At 29.9% G+C, this 16210-nt stretch overlaps 4 protein-coding genes across 4 annotated transcripts in view; 2 read left to right on the top strand and 2 right to left on the bottom strand.

Annotated features, from left to right (window-relative positions):
• Positions 1-16210, top strand: part of LOC119676774 (tyrosine-protein phosphatase 99A-like) — a gene marked incomplete at its 5' end in the record, with an annotated part of 569905 nt that overhangs the window by 459806 nt on the left and 93889 nt on the right. The gene's annotated exons all lie outside the window — the stretch shown is intronic.
• On the bottom strand, positions 3971-4581 carry LOC119680893 (U1 small nuclear ribonucleoprotein C-like). The gene has a single exon (XM_038093905.1). It carries the CDS (start codon positions 4478-4480, stop codon positions 4049-4051), a length of 432 nt encoding a protein of 143 aa, XP_037949833.1. The 5' UTR covers positions 4481-4581; the 3' UTR covers positions 3971-4048.
• On the top strand, positions 5931-8768 carry LOC119680882 (protein C12orf4 homolog). The gene is made up of 7 exons (XM_038093894.1): positions 5931-6233; positions 6292-6505; positions 6588-6753; positions 6814-7133; positions 7191-7332; positions 7392-7879; positions 8622-8768. Exons 1-7 carry the CDS (start codon positions 6059-6061, stop codon positions 8740-8742), a joined length of 1626 nt encoding a protein of 541 aa, XP_037949822.1. The 5' UTR covers positions 5931-6058; the 3' UTR covers positions 8743-8768.
• On the bottom strand, positions 15045-16203 carry LOC119680890. The gene is made up of 4 exons (XM_038093902.1): positions 16121-16203; positions 15857-16046; positions 15303-15597; positions 15045-15246 (listed from the first exon to the last, which is right to left on the bottom strand). Exons 1-4 carry the CDS (start codon positions 16193-16195, stop codon positions 15063-15065), a joined length of 744 nt encoding a protein of 247 aa, XP_037949830.1. The 5' UTR covers positions 16196-16203; the 3' UTR covers positions 15045-15062.

The raw sequence follows: 16210 nt of genomic DNA, 5'->3' as shown, positions 1-16210 counted from the left end.
ATTCTCGTTCTTTTTTGATCATAAGGTATATGTATGTTATATGTAAAAAATACTTTGATAATTTTAAAATTGTAACAGCGACTTCAGATAAAGAAGCCAAATTAGAGCACATAAGCAACTAACTTTTACTTCAATACTTTACTTTTAAGACAGTGTTTATAAACAAACAAAAAATATATTTAAAATTAAAAAAAATATGTAAACAGTAGTTGAAAGTGTAGTTTTAAATATTTTTTAAATTATATGAAGTCGAAAGCAGCAATCTCTGATACTATAGATGTTATACTATTATATACCAGCAGTTCTCGTGTAATATTAAATGGATTAGAACTTGCATAAAACAGTGGAAAATCGAGACTCAAGAATTAACTCCAAATATCCTTATGAGGGAAATAACGTTTGCATACTAAGAGATATACTAACAGATGATATTAAAGGAAGAGTAACAGACAGTGAAAGATACAGAAAGAATTTAGTATAGCATTTTCTGTAAAAACCAACTTACCAGAAAAATGTATATATTGGTGACCAAGTAAAGACTACAGGATATCTTAAGCGTAGCAGCAATTATTGGTAAAAAAAAATGTCTTAAGGAAACAGTAAAAAAGTTGTGAAATATATTTTTAATTTCAGTTTTTTTTTGTATGTTTTTTATAATTTTTCTTTTGAGAATTGAATTTTTTTTTTGACCCATTTTAATCATATTCTAAAAACTAATCAATTCTCATTATATTTAATTTATTTAAAATAAAAAAAAAACAATTAAAATAATTTTATTAATTTTTATTACAAGTTGGCTGAGAAATAATTGTAAAATCCAACTAAAACCACCGAAAATCCTCACTTGCAAAACGTTGTTTAATGAGTGATGATTGAGCTCTAAGTGCGGGAAAGAATTGTACCGGATACACTGCAATCAACAGGTAAGTCTAAAAACTTCTCATTCTGCAGGTGTAGAGTGTATCAACGTGGCTATACATAGTGAAATCAGTTTTGCAAGGTGATATTTGATTTTTTATTTTTATGATTCGAATACATATTTATTTTAGTATATATTTTTATAACACATTTTATTTTATTTTTAATAAATAAATAAATAAAGACAAAAACTATATATTAAAATTGTGGTTTAATTATTTATTTATAAAAGGAATTATTGGTCTTTCTTGTGTAAATTTCGTTTTGTTCTGGAGCAGCGACTTCGCCTCTCTTTATTCTAGATGATTTATTCTAGAGAACAAAAAATAGAAAATTATTTAATTTATAAACAAAGTTTGAAAGAAGGAACCTTCTTTTGTTTACCTTATCCTTTTGACACCCCATCCTTTTAAATAGTAAGAACAACCTTTAGTTATAATATATATTTAGCCTAAGCTGATCTTATATAGTGCGTACTAGTTAGCTCTTAAAACGCAAGTAGATTTTTACTGATTGTTATTCGTATCCAAATCCATTCGTAAAAATTCATATTTACGGATATTTGATACTGTTATCTCACATGCATTTAAAGAAAAAGATTAGTATAGCTGAAAACTTAACAGATAAAAATTCCTATCAGATTATAAATTCGACTGGGTCCAAGTTTAGCGAAAAACTTAGCAGTTAGCGGCTTCAATGTGAAAATAGGAACGTGTTCAGCACCACGGCATTAATGCTGATAGATCATAAAATACTGGAAAAAAAAGCTAAAAGACTGGGTCTACTCTATAATGGCATTTGTCATAGTTGTAGCTTTGAAGAGCAGGAGGTCAATGTCAAGTTTTGCGAGTATAAGATTAAAAAGCTTTGGGACATGTTTTGTTACCAAACTGATAAAATGACATCCTGTAAAATAAGGGACTTGACCAAGTTTATAGAATTTTTAGAGGTGTGTTTTTCAGCGTTGTCTCTATGCTGACCATTGCGGTTTTTCTGGAAATTCATTCAGGTTGGTATACTTTCACTTGAATGGGAGAGGCGTGCATTTCAGCCTTGTCAGTACTCTGATCTCTGCGGTTTTTTTGGACGTCCTTCTGGTGTGTGTAGGAACAATGCTGATTCGTAGTATTAGAAAGTCATTATTTGATTATTATTTGATTTAATGTAAGCTATTAAGCTATTTGATTCGTTAACGTAAACTATTAAAGAAAATAGAACGCTACTTCTATATTTTTGAGAAATGAAAAGGGCGGAATATTAATACAATTATTAGGTTGAACTATTTTAACATTTAAGGGTGACTATACATCGCCTGCATATGTTACATTTATGAGTAATTTTTTATAAATGCTAGTTATGATGGACTTGCTCAATCATTTCTTTGCTTCCATCATCCCCGTCAAGTAAGAAATCAAGCAAGTTTTTCTGTAATAAGGGTGAGTGCTCTACTTAACAATTAAATTGGAGTAAATTGAAGAAGTCTAAATCAATAAATTGATTTTATTTAAAACTTGGACATGGTGATGCGCATGCTCAATCGTTTGTTTATTTCCATCATCCCCGTCAAGTAAGAAATTAAGCAAGTTTTTCTGTAATAAGGGTGAATGCTCTACTTAACAATTAAATTGGAGTAAATTGAAGAAGTCCAAATCAATTAATTGATTTTATTTAAAATTCCCAACCACTTTATGAGCAGAATGATAGCAGAAGGAAGAACGTTCACACGTCTCCGCAAACAAACGCCATTGGAACTTTAATGTGTCCGACTCCAACAGACGGATGTACTATTGATCACAGTCCCTTCAAGCTCACAAAAAATTTTAAGTATTTAGTCACTTTTAAATATTGTTTATTGTCTATTCCGAATTGACATAAGAAAATAAATTAAAAAAAAAATTTTAAATTCAGACAGACATGGTGTAATGAAGACCCATACGAAATGGAAGAAATCCCTACATAATTATGTTACATATATTAATATGTGTTAATATTTTGGTTAAGTTAAAGTTAAGAGGTAATGTATTAAATTTAGTTAAGGTATTGGAGCTCTGAATGACTTCAATAACAAATTATGTAAAACATATTTTAAAAGAAAATAGTCCATGATGAAAATAGTCCACTATTTATTACTTATCAAATAAGTAATAAATAGTCAAATAAAATATAAATCAGAATTAAATACATAAAGTTTTTTTAAGCCTGTCATTACTTTTCGAGATGATTCCTTGAATCAAGAAGATGATAAAAAGGTACACAACTGTTGGAACCAGCCTTTATCGGAAAGAAATTTTATGCTTAATATCTCAAAACTGATTCATTGAAATAATTTATTATTATGTTGAAGCTATTTGAGCCAGTGTACTTGAGCACTAAATAATTTATAGTACTATATATATTATATATAGATTTTCTAAGTTCTTTGGAAAATTGTGGGCAGATGATACTTTTGTCAAAAAAATTAAAATAGTCGCATGGGTAAAGAAGTTAATCTTGTATATTAACTCTAGACATATTGAGTCAATCAAGGCTACTTGAACAAATCTTACTAAGAAAATGATTGGTATTATTAAATATGATTTATTGATAAGCATTTATAGATACGTCCGCTTTAAGTGTAAATTTTCATTAAATCACTAGAGTTTAATTATATTTAGCTCATATTACTGAGTTGTAAATGGACACGAATAAAAGTTTATACTATTAATGATATTCAAAAAATTCCATAAGGTTAAAAATTCATTTTATATGGAGAAAGAATAAACAATTAAAGCTAATATATAATCATCCTTTCTGTGGGACCACAGAAGATATGTTTCATATATGCATAAAGAGTTATTACACCTGCAAAGCCTATACTACTTATTGATCTAAGTAATATAAAGAATGTATATCCATTAATTGCTCATATACAACATATATTATTATTTCCGTTTTCTAGAAATGTTTACAAATCAAAACTAAAAACATTAATATATACATTAAAAAAAATTTATTGAAGTCTTATGTATTAAAATTAAAATCGAAATACATTTCATTTTCTCACGATTATTATTTAAATGTTCACTTAAAATTACATTTTTCATGGGAAATCTGGTCACACTTTTTATACTATAAATAATTTGTTTTCTCCTTATTTTGGTGGTGGCCCATTAAGCATAGGTGGTCGCACACCCAACGGTGGTGGTGGTCCCATTAAGCCCATAGGTCCCATCATCGGCGGCGGACGCATACCCATCATTGGTGGTAACATCATAGGTGGCATTCCCGGTGCCGGTAGACCAGGCCGTGGTGGTGCCGCCATATTTGGTGGTGGTATTGAAACGCCTGGTGGTTTTGCTACACCTGGTGGCACTCCTGGAGCAAATGGATTTTGTGTAATTTTACCAGCTTTAAATGCTGCAGTAGTTGCGTCGATGAGGAATTGTGCTTGCTCTTCCATCCATTTCTGGTAATAGAATTTTACATTATCGCGGTGTTTACGTCCGGTGCAATGTGTTTTACGTACTGACGGTGAGTCGTGAGTCAGATACGTGTCACAATAATCGCAATAGTATTTAGGCATTCTTGGATTAAATTAACAATTTTAAAATTCTCACTTATTTACAACTTTTACAAATGCAGACAAATATTGAAGTTGACATATGCTTGACATTAAGCAAAATATGCTATTTACATTGAATGAATGATCAGAGTTGTATTTATTTTAAAATATTTTACTTGTTTTCTAAAAAATGTTAGATCAAACTTATTCGAGTACTGAATGATAACTGCCTGTTTATATTGGTTGTCTCTCGCTAAAGTAAAAACTCGATTTATTTTTACTTTGATATGCTTCTACCTAGAGTTGAAATTAGTGCTGAGTTACTTTTGGTTTCTATTTTTGTGTACAAAAATAAATAACTGAACTACATATTTACCTGCACCAACTCTAATACATTTTGTAAGAAATAACAAAAACAAGAAACTTATATCAAAAATACATTTTTAATTTTGGTTTTTAAAAATATCAGGTAGCCTAGCGTGAGTTATTGGACAGAAATGCTTTATTGTGATATAGTAGTAGTAGTATATATTTTTATTTATTTTTACTTCATTTTAAATTTGTTGTATTACATAAAAATTAATAACAATTATATTATATATATAAAGCTTACAGCTATGGCATTTTAGTCGTCTATCAAATATATAAAAAAGTTTATTTTCAACATTTCACATATTATGTATATCATATTATATCATTACTATGTGTATATGATTTTATTTCATTGAAATAAGGATTTAAAAATTTTCCATATGTAGTAAATCGTACTAACAACAGTAACTACAACACAAAATGTAAGTTTTACTATGTGCTCGTAGGTCATACATCATAATAAAAAATTTTTGTTTAACAATCATGCATTAAGGGACATAACTAATTTTAAAGATTTTAATTCGGAAATTAATTTATATTACCATTAATAATAAAAATAATATTTTTGTCTTTGTCTTTTCTTTGCTATTCGAATCCGTTTAACTTTTAAATAGTTTCTTTTCGTCATAAAGACGTGTCACTCCCGGCAAGAAAAAAATTAACAATAAAATTTTTATATATATTATATTATGGACGTGTGCGTGTTAGGCTAAGTTGCGTTCTAAATGAGGGAAATTCTAAGTTGTGCCGATAATGTAGCGATGTGTCGATACGTGTTGATAAATGGCTAAATGTGTGCAGTGCAAAAAATCCCAAAAAATGTCCCATTTGGTTTAGCATCAACTTAGTCTAACTCGCACACGTTTTATATATCAAATTTTCATCAACACAATTTCGTTAATACAAATTATAAATATTTAAAGTTATTAAAATTGTAAATTTATATTTAGCAATATGTAATAAAATAATATAAATAAAATAAAATAAAATAAAACACGAACAACCGGATAACTTTGGATTCTAAAATATCTGAATAATATGAACAGCACTAATGTTTATGCAGATATTCTATTGCGTAAATAGCGGGTGGCATTACTTTATTTAATTTAAAACAGCTGATTTAATGTTTTTGTGGGTGTATCATTAACAAATTGTTTTGATACAAATTAAGAAACTTTCTAACGGAAATAGTTGCAGCAAGCAACAAATTTGCAAAATTGTGATAATATGGCTGAATTAAATATTACAACATTTACTTACAAATATAAAGGACATGATGGGAAAGACTTAGAAGTAGCTCTGGATATTACCCTGCCGTATGAGAATGAAAGCTTGGAAGAGTTAGTAACACAACTATTAGGACAAATGGATCCTATGATGCGTTATTTAGATGAAAACGAAGGTAATTAATATTTAAATTCAAAATAATAAAATTGTTTTATTTTTCTTTATTTGTGTAGCACTTGCAGTATCGTTAAAAAAATTTATTGATGAGGAAAATCAAAAGTACTTGGACAATTATGCCGCTAATCTAATATCAAAAGTAAGTAACGAGGAATTAGACTTAGAAAAGGTAATACGTGACGTAGAACGCCACTATAAGGAAGAACTAATACAGTTTGCAGACCGCATAGGTCCAACAGATGAAGATATTTTTGCGCAAAGTTTTCACAGGTTAGTAATTTAAGCTGGTATAGATTTTTATACATTTTACAAAGCAAATTAAAGATTAATATGCTTTTATTGTTGTTTATAGATTGGTCCATTCATCCTCATTAGAAGAAATACTCAAACGTGAGCGTAGTTATGCAAAAGCTGATATGACGAATCAAATGGACTTAGAAGTAGAAACGTTAAACTCTTCACATCAAGATGAAATGGAATCACAAATTAATCAATTAGACATAACTACAACTTCGGAAGTAAGTTAAATAATGATATCAGTTATATAAATTTAATATAGTGGTGTTTTTTTTTGTGAGGATATAAATAATTTATTAGCTCAACAATACTTGACGCAAAATTATGTGCGTCAGCGTTATGAATCTGAACTACAAGCAAAAAAAGGTCATCAGAAAAATGAATATCGTAACTGGATAACAAGTCAGGTTAGCCAAATATTTCAAACATCACCAGTGGCTACACCACTCGGAAATCGTTCGTCAATGTTTGTGTCGCAACAACCGTCAATGGAGGAAAGCTTTACCATACATTTAGGTTCACAATTAAAACATATGCATAATATAAGAATTCTCAGTGCAAATGTTACTGACTTATGTAGTCCTTTGCACATTGATGAGAGGTATTAATACAAATATAATAATTCAAATAAAATTGTCGATAAAAACAATAATTTCAGTCTCAATGGTTTAAATATGGCTTTGGGACTTTATTCCAGTTCGCTTTGTGGTGTTGTAGTATTGACACCATCTCTACAAGCACAGGTTAATAAAAATATTATTAAAAATGCAAACATGTCTACAGAATTCCATTTTGATCAGGTTGGTAGTTTTGTTTATATATCATTTAACTAGCGTTAAATGAAGCGTTTATATTCCAGATCGATGATCAGTTGGAAAAAATTGAAAAAGAAATTCATATTTTAAATATTGATGATTCGAATACACCCAGTACAAACAGTACGATTAGCACCGAAATAACGAGCACTCCAGCTAGTAGTATAAGTAATGGTAGTCTTAATTCTACTCCTACTAAAACTTCTAAAAATAAACTTAAAACTGGTGATTTTTTTATAACGAAACACTCAAATCTTTCCCAGTCACACGTCATATTTCATTTAATATCAGACGAACCCGTCAATAGTACAAGTGACATTAATTCCAGACATCCTGTCATATTGGGTTTACGCAACATCTTAAAAACTGCGAGCAGACACGATGTCACTACTTTAACAATACCCGCTTTGCTGCGGCACGAAATGTCAGAGAGCATGACAGTACAATGGTGTATGCGGCGTGCAGAGTTGGTTTTTAAATGCGCCAAAGGTTTCATGATTGAATCCGCTTCTTGGGGCGGAGCCGAACTAAGGTATGTTAATAAATTTCAATATTTGACATTTTCAACTGTGATATGCTATGTTGTTGTTGTTGTAAATCGTGAAAATCTGCGGGTGGCTCCTACACATTGACACGCCGTTCTTGGAGATGTGATGTAGTTGGTGTTAGTTCAAAATTTCTTTGACTTGGTCTTAGTAATACTGCGTTAAGTGATCTCTATAGATCCAATTGTATAATTTGTATAATATATTATAATATATTGTATGTTTAAAAAAATTATGTCAGTATTTGATAGTAGCTATTTATAACAATAGCTTTTAATGTTTAGCAAATTTTGTTATTGTAAGTTAACAACGTAAACATTGAAGCACTGCGGATTTACTGGTGTCAGCGGATAACATATTTTTTAATAAATATTATCATATTTATTTATTTTATTTATCATATAATATTAATCAATTTCCAGACACTACGTCAGCATAAGATCATATATCTTTTTGCATTCTTATGCTGAAGTACGTGTCGAACGAAAAAATCAATAAATGCGTTTTCAGTTTTAGAAAAGCGCTTCATAGTAAGCTAACGTGTTTTGTTTAATTTTGTGGACAAAGTCTTCATAGAAGACAGAAAAATTGACTATACAACAATTGTACTAAGACAATTGTTAACTTGTATATAAAATAATATACGTAAATAAATGTAAAAAAATTTGAATGTAAATATATAAATATTAATTCTCTCTATACTCGAATACTTTATTTATTATATTTCAGTACTCTGCAACTTCTTTTACCACACGATATTTCGGAAGAGCTGTTTACTACATTAGCAGGAATGGTACCCAATGTTTTTCGTGTTGCTAATCCTAAAATTCTAGTAGATAATCATAAGTAATATTTCTTAGATTATGGTAAATATTAATCACATGCATTAGAACTTATAGAAATATTTATACCATATATAATATATAAATGCATTGTAATTAAATTAAGTATATGTATTATTTAATTTTTTCATTAACTTATTTAATATAACTTTAACATTTTGTTCCTTGAATTGTAACAAATATTTTATGAATATATTGTATGATCTTAGCAATTTTTATATAAAAAATTATATATATTTTTATGTGTAGTAGTTTTAGATGAATGTATGAATACTAACCTACAAAAATTATCTACATCTAGATTTAATATTAACTGTTAAAAGACTTTAGAACATTTATAATCTGACAAGTATGATATGTTAGATAATCTTAAAAATGTTTAATTGATTTAAAAAATGCCTTTGAAAAAGAATACATTTTTTTATTTGTTTATTAAGTATGAATGAGTATGTTTATTTAAAAAAACACTAGCATTTACTGCAAATAAAATAATGAAATATACCAAGAACGTACTTGGTTGTTATTGTTGTAACCTGTATATAAAGTTTTTACATTCGTTGGTGGTTAATCCCACACTAACTATTTTGCTATCAAGTGGCGAATTTAATATTGGGTTATCATTGACGGTGAACATCTTTAAGTGTAATATATACGTGTTAGATCTGATGCAAAATACACACGCCACTGTTTGCATTAGTAGGAGCCAATGAGGTTGTTGTTGTCGCCCGCCGGGATCTGAAAAGCAGATAACATGTAAGGATTACAAGACAAATACATGGGTAGGGGATTGGATGTGTGGGGTTAAAGTTAAGAGGATGATGTGAGGGGAATAATGGGAAGGATATAATTGAAACCATAATAATTGAAACCAGGGTTCAGCCGTAGAAACCTACCTACCCTTAAGGGATAAGCTTTTTTTTTTTTTTTTTTTTTTTTTTGCAGTAGGTTGAAAGCATCGAAAGCCACAGTGTGAGACTTGAACCCACTAAAACCACCTCTTAGGAATGAATGGAGAAGATTCCCACAGCAATGTGGGAACTTCATTCCAGTAATCAGGGGAGAGAGAAAGTAGATAGACTTAATACCTAGGTGAACTAGGTTCATCTAAATCAGAAAGCAAGGGCATGAATTAAGAAGAAAGGATGATAATGAAGGTAGTGGGGTTACGGCTAGTTAGCGGGGGTGTGGCTAGTGATAAACTTTGTGACCAGGGTCACGAAAGCCGCGGTTAAAGAGAGGAATAGCGAGAGGATTTTGGCCCAGCTCGTCAAAATAGTGGAGAAGGTACTGTGGAGGTTTAAAACGTAAAGCTAGAACAAGGTCTACTGGGAGGGTATCTGGACAAGAGACATCAGGAGGGAGGTCGTGGAGCCGGGTGAGATACCTACGGGCAAGTGTCAAAAGGTACTCATCAATACGAGTAATCTTGGCATTGTGGTACAGAGTGGAGATAGGAAAGTGCTTGCCGTTGGGCTTGCGTTTATAGTTGGTGCAATCACGGAGAAGTTTCCGCTCAAACAGGCGGATTCTTTCCATCTGAGCAGAGGTGATGGCAGACCAAATAGGAAAGGCATAAGTGAGGAGAGGACGAATAAGCTGCTTATAGCAGAGTAGCTTAACTTTACAGTTAAGCTGGTTGTGTCTTCGAAGTGCAGTTTTGAGTTGAGTGTGCCTGAACCGGGCGTTACGGATGGCATAGTCAACATGTGATATAAAATTGTGTTGAGATGAGAAGACAATACCAAGATATTTCAGCTTGGGGACAAGCTGAATTGGAGAATTGTTGAGCCTGAGCTGAATATTAGAGGTGCTAAAACCTCTAGGACGATCACGCTGCTGGCCAAGAAAGGCAATGGCAGAGATCTTAGAGGGATTGAGTTTAATCTTCCACTTGGTGTAATAGTCGAAGAGGGCTCCAAGGTGGGTATTAAGCTCATTGGAAAGGCGGTGAGGATTAGATGACCGCATGAAGACAAGGCAGTCATCGGCGAAGCAGATTTGCTTAACAGGGGCCCGCGGAAGAGGAATGTCTGCTATAAACAGGTTAAAAAGAAGGGGTCCAAGAACCGAGCCCTGAGGGACACCGGCGTCGATGGGGAAATCTCGAGACAGAGAGGAACCGACTCGAACCTGAAAGGTTCTGCTAGACAGAAAATTGTGGACCACACTACAGAGCGCAGGGGAGAAGCCGAACTGGTGAAGCTTTAAAATTAAACCTTCAAACCAGACAGTATCAAAGGCTTTTTCAATGTCAAGACTTAATGCCACAGTGGGCTGCTTATTGAAAAAGCCTATGCATATCTCATTTTGGAGATGATGCAGGGCATGAAGAGTGGAGGTTTGGCTTCTGAAGCCAAACTGATAAGAAGGAATAATATTATTCCTTGAGGAGAAGGACTTCAGCTTGCTTGCTATGAAAGTCTCATAGAGCTTACTGACGGAGTTGAGGAGAGAAATGGGACGATAGCTGAAGGGGTCACATTTAGGTTTGCCACTCTTGGCAATGGGACAAACTATGGCCTTCCTCCATGGCTGGGGGAAGGAACCAGTGTTGTACGCATGGTTGAAGAGCATGGCGCACTTTTTAAAAAAGAGTGGTGAGAAACGCCTCATAGCGTAAAAAGACACGCAATCAGTGCCAGATGACTTTTTAGGGGCTTTAAGCCGAAGTATGTTAGTAAGATCAATTGGGGTGAGAAACCCTTGAGTGTCTTCAACATTGATGCAGTGAGCGGGAAACTGCGGGGAGAAAGTAACAATGCTTTCATTAAAAGCATCAAAAAGCCCATGCACTACAGAATTTGTAGTGGACATAAAGTGGCGCTCGCCTAGGCCAGCCGTAAGACGGTGATTAGTCACAAAGACCAAAGACGTTGGCTTTATCGAAGTCATCATATGCTATGGTGTTGCCATAGCGGAGATCAGAAATGGACCTATTTGATCCGCAGATTTGCCTGATCGTGCTGAAGACGTCAGGCCGGCACTGGGTGGCCCGAAGTTTGGCACTAAGGGAATTGAACCTGGCTTGGTTGACCCTCTGGGCAATTATGGTGTATAATTATGGTGTATTATGGTGTATATAGGGATAAGCCCAAATGTCGATTGGGCTTAAATTAGCATGTGCAGTGGAATAAGAGAACAGATGAACGACGAGCCAATGAGGTGGAATTCTCTAATAAATCCACTGTTTCGAATTTTGTGTAGTGATGGGATGAATTTTTCGCTAAATGGATATCATATTCGACACTACACATAAACATTCAATAAGTTATGGATAGCTATGTGTACATAAGTCATTACATATTAAAGCAAACGTGTCAAGAAGATGTTATCATTTAGAATAGAGACTTATCTCAAAGTCTCTATTGGTACCATAAATCGGGTAGGTCTGTATCATAATTCTTTAGTTTTTCTGACCACATGTGACTAAACAGAAACACAATTTATTTATTTTTTGTATTCATGCATTTAATGTAATTTTATTAAGTTCATTTGTGGTTTATTTATATTATATTATTTTTGAAATTTCAATCAAATAAATTTTAACACACTCAGAATTGCTGTAAATTTCCTGTATCAGTTATAAGTTTTTTTAAGATTTTTCTTTAAGAACTCTTAATTTTAAATTAATTTTTGAACTCATTTAAATCTACTTTCTATACTTTCACTTTAATAGTTTTATCCTTTGTTTCGTATATATTCCTGCATAACTTTGTAAATTGTAAATACATTTATTATTTAAATATTTTTTATATAATTTAATTTGAATTTTTTTTTTCAATTTTTCTGTTTTTTTTCCTCAGTAAGATCTTGATAACAATTAATTTAGTTTTGCCTTCAGTTAATAATGTTCTAACATATTTTACTTATCAACTAATATCTTTTCACTTTTTGTTAGAATTAATATATGTAAAATGTTACGATTTGATGAATATTTTAATAAAAATAAATACTGTTTTGCGATTTTTACTTCGTTTTTAAAATAGAGGTAAAAATGTGATTAGTTTGTTCAGTTTTTCGTATTATTCTTGACTATAATTTTGCAGAATTTAATAATTTTGAATATGTGTGCTTCAAAAAATATTTGCGATTTTTAAATTAAACTTGTTTAGTTCATTTTTCCGAAATATTGTATATAAATAATTGTGTGAAGTTTAATTTTAATTAAAAATTACATACATATATCTTAATAAAGTCTACACTTAGAAGAATTATAGAAAAAACAATTAGACAAGTGATAACAAACAATTAAATGAAAAAATAATTACATTTTTAATTTAAAAAGAATAGTTTTAAAAAATTAATGTATTAAAAATTTTAGTTTAAAGTGAATTCATAAAAGTTTAAAAAACATTTAATGAAGATTTCTTACTTCAACCTTAATAGGAAGTCACTCCAGGATTAATAACTCTTAAAAACAATTTGAATTATTCTCAAAAAAATTTTTTTTTTGAAAATCAAAAATGAAGCTTTTAAATCAGGAATTAATAACTCTGAAAAACATTTTGTATTAATCTCAAAACTTTGTTTTAATTAAATATCAAAAATGAAGCTTTTAGATCAGGATTAATAATTTTGAAAAACATTTTGAATTAGTCTTCCAAAATCTTTTTTAAATATCAAAAATGAAGCTTTAAAATCGGGATTAATAATTCTTAAAAACATTTTGTATTAATCTTAAAAATTTGTTTTTAATTAAATATTAAAAATGAAGCTCTTCGATTTATAAAATAATATATAAAAACATTTCATTACATGGAAAGCATTTTAATACTTCTGTATTTAAAACACACATTTTTTAAAGTTGTAAATAATTCAAAATAAAACAAGATTTTTATAAAAAATAATTTAGATTTATGTTAACTAAACCTAAATATCTAACGTAATATTTATAAATGAAAGAGCAAATAAAAATTTTGTTTGCAGTTCTAATAACAGCGATTAGACTAGACTTGTAGAATAATAAAAAAGCACAACTCAAATTAATATTAAATAATTATGTCTTCTTTTGTGTTTTGTTTATTTGGGTTCATTGTCGTATTTTGATATAAAGAAAAATTAAAAAAAAAATTTGAATAATTAAAACAATATTATTTCCAAATACCACTAAAGTTGGTTATTTCGCGATATCTAAAACAGCTATATGGTCAGCCCAAGGTTTCATTCGGATAATAATTAATTACTTTACTATTCACTTTGACTATTCTTATCAAAGCATAAAAAAATCTTTATTAAAAAACAAAAAAAATGTTGACACAATATTTCATTTAAAATCAAAAATAAAATGTTTTGAATTCAGTTTTATTTGTTATGTAGCTATGTGTTTGCATATAAGTGTTTTACAGTGTATAATTCTATATGTACGAAAAGGTATAAATATAATAATTATAATTTTAGTACATAAATTTTTAAATATATTATTTAATATAATTAAATTAAATAATTTAGTGTTAACATTAGTATTATTATAAGTAAGTATGTATACTGGTATATTATAAAATAAATTATATTATATTAGCATAAGGGTCAGTACTTTAATTAACATAATTAAGAATTATAAAATTTTTCTTAAATATGAAAAAATTTTTAACTAAAAACTAAATTTAAATTAATAAATATTTAATTATAAAATATTTTTTTTTTACTTATTGGATATAATTGAACAAAGTATCAAACATTCAATTTAAATTAAGATCTATATTGCCTAAAAGTTTCAATTATTTTTTTTATTATTTATTTATTCTGGCCGTTAATAAATATAATTTTTTATTTTTAAATTTTAATTATTTAATTAATGAATACAAATTATTAAAATTTAATTAATTTTGTGTGCTGTTTTATTTATTTGCATGATTTTAATGCATTTCTTTTTGTGTGATTAAGTTTTGTGGTTTGGTTTTTTAACTTATTAAAGTTTGGTCTTTTTCTAATTATTATATATTAATATAATTTTTAATAATTTAATTTAATATTCTTTTGCAACTGGTTTTGTTATTAAATAAAAATACTTTTTTTTAATATTTCATGTAAACTGTTACAATGTTAATACCATTAAGTTATTTGAAAGCGATTCCTTCGACATAAATTATAAGGTACATTAAAAATTAACTATAATTAAAATCACAAATAAAAAATAGTAAATAAAAAATTAATACAATACTAAACACATAAAGGTAAAATTATAACAAATACAATAATACAATAATTAAATTTAATACAATAACTAAACAAATAAAATTGTTTTAAAACCAAACAATTAACATTAAAAAAATTTAATTAAATGAAAATGATAGCATAAAGAAAACATATTTACATATAAAATTTTAAATTACATTTGACTTTCTTTACGCCATTGAAATGTTCCCGATTTTACGCCAATACTTGAAGACCCCTGATTACTATTTGAAGATAGCATATTATTGGTTCGTCGAATCAATTGTGCTGCTGAATCAAACCGACTACGAATAAGACGCATTGCTGGATTTGTAGTAATGCCGCTACGTTTATTTTTGCTAAAAAATTCAATATAGTAAATAAAATAATATTTTTGAAAAATAAAAATAATTACCTTGATGAACTTGATTGATTCTCTTTAAGATTTCCCAAGATTATGCGCATGTGTGTGTCACGCGCGAAGTGATTATCTGGTAAAACAGACTTGCCACCTGAATTGCTGCTGGTTGCACCAATTGCGTTGCTATGATTACTGCCAGAAGCCCCAGCAATCTCATCAAAAACATTTATTGATGGTAACTGACCTGGTGAACTGAGCTCACTACTGGGTGAGTGTGGAGGTGTAGCATACAAAGGCGACATGCATTCCATGTCGTAGAGATCAGCTTCATTTGTTCCTATATTTGATGCTATAATATAAAAGAAAAGTTTATTTAATCGCAAAAGACGTAATTGATTTTGAAGCCCATTTAAATAGAGTTTAAATAAGCAATGACTAAAAAAATATATAAATGACTTCTGCTAAACGAGCATTCAACAGACCTAATGGTAAACTATAGATATAGTAGATACCCGAACATGTGAATAATTAATAAGTCTTATAGCCATATAGTTCTCATATGTTTATATTAGATATGTTCATATGCTCAGTTTAGTTGAATTACTTACCCAAATGATGCTCATTTAAATTGGGTAACATCTGCGAATGTCTTTGAGAGTGGTGTCCATGTGCACCTTTATGCGCTGCTGAAGCACTATTTTTAGCATTGATGATTGGCGCGTTTTGCACAAAAGGATTATTGCGAGAGTTTAATTTAGTTTGACGTTGCAATTGCTGTGTAAATGTGAGCGGTTGTTGCTAAAAAAGTAAAGAATATTTACATTCTAACCTGAAGATAATTGCGCTTAAAAACAAAAATAAAATACACTTACATCATTGCTGCTACCGGTGGATTGACTAGAAATTACACTTTTGCGCTTATGTAAACTGCTCGTATCCGATTGCATCGTATTCTGATAGAA

Source organism: Teleopsis dalmanni, chromosome 2 (genome assembly GCF_002237135.1).
Source record: "Teleopsis dalmanni isolate 2A chromosome 2, ASM223713v2, whole genome shotgun sequence".
Lineage (NCBI taxonomy): Eukaryota > Metazoa > Arthropoda > Insecta > Diptera > Diopsidae > Teleopsis > Teleopsis dalmanni.
Note: the sequence above shows the minus strand (reverse complement) of the source record. Positions and strands in the feature narration are given on the sequence as shown.

Excerpts from the sequence above, each read along its gene's own strand:
- LOC119680890 (XM_038093902.1), bottom strand. The coding sequence starts at position 16,195 with ATGCAATCGGATACGAGCAGTTTACATAAGCGCAAAAGTGTAATTTCT. Across the intron at positions 15,598-15,856 it reads TTTAAATGAGCATCATTTGG|CATCAAATATAGGAACAAAT; the intron begins GTAAGTAATTCA and ends TTTATATTATAG. Across the intron at positions 15,247-15,302 it reads AATCAATCAAGTTCATCAAG|CAAAAATAAACGTAGCGGCA; the intron begins GTAATTATTTTT and ends TGAATTTTTTAG.
- LOC119680882 (XM_038093894.1), top strand. The coding sequence starts at position 6,059 with ATGGCTGAATTAAATATTACAACATTTACTTACAAATATAAAGGACAT. Across the intron at positions 6,234-6,291 it reads TTATTTAGATGAAAACGAAG|CACTTGCAGTATCGTTAAAA; the intron begins GTAATTAATATT and ends TTATTTGTGTAG. Across the intron at positions 7,880-8,621 it reads TGGGGCGGAGCCGAACTAAG|TACTCTGCAACTTCTTTTAC; the intron begins GTATGTTAATAA and ends ATTATATTTCAG.
- LOC119680893 (XM_038093905.1), bottom strand. The coding sequence starts at position 4,480 with ATGCCTAAATACTATTGCGATTATTGTGACACGTATCTGACTCACGAC.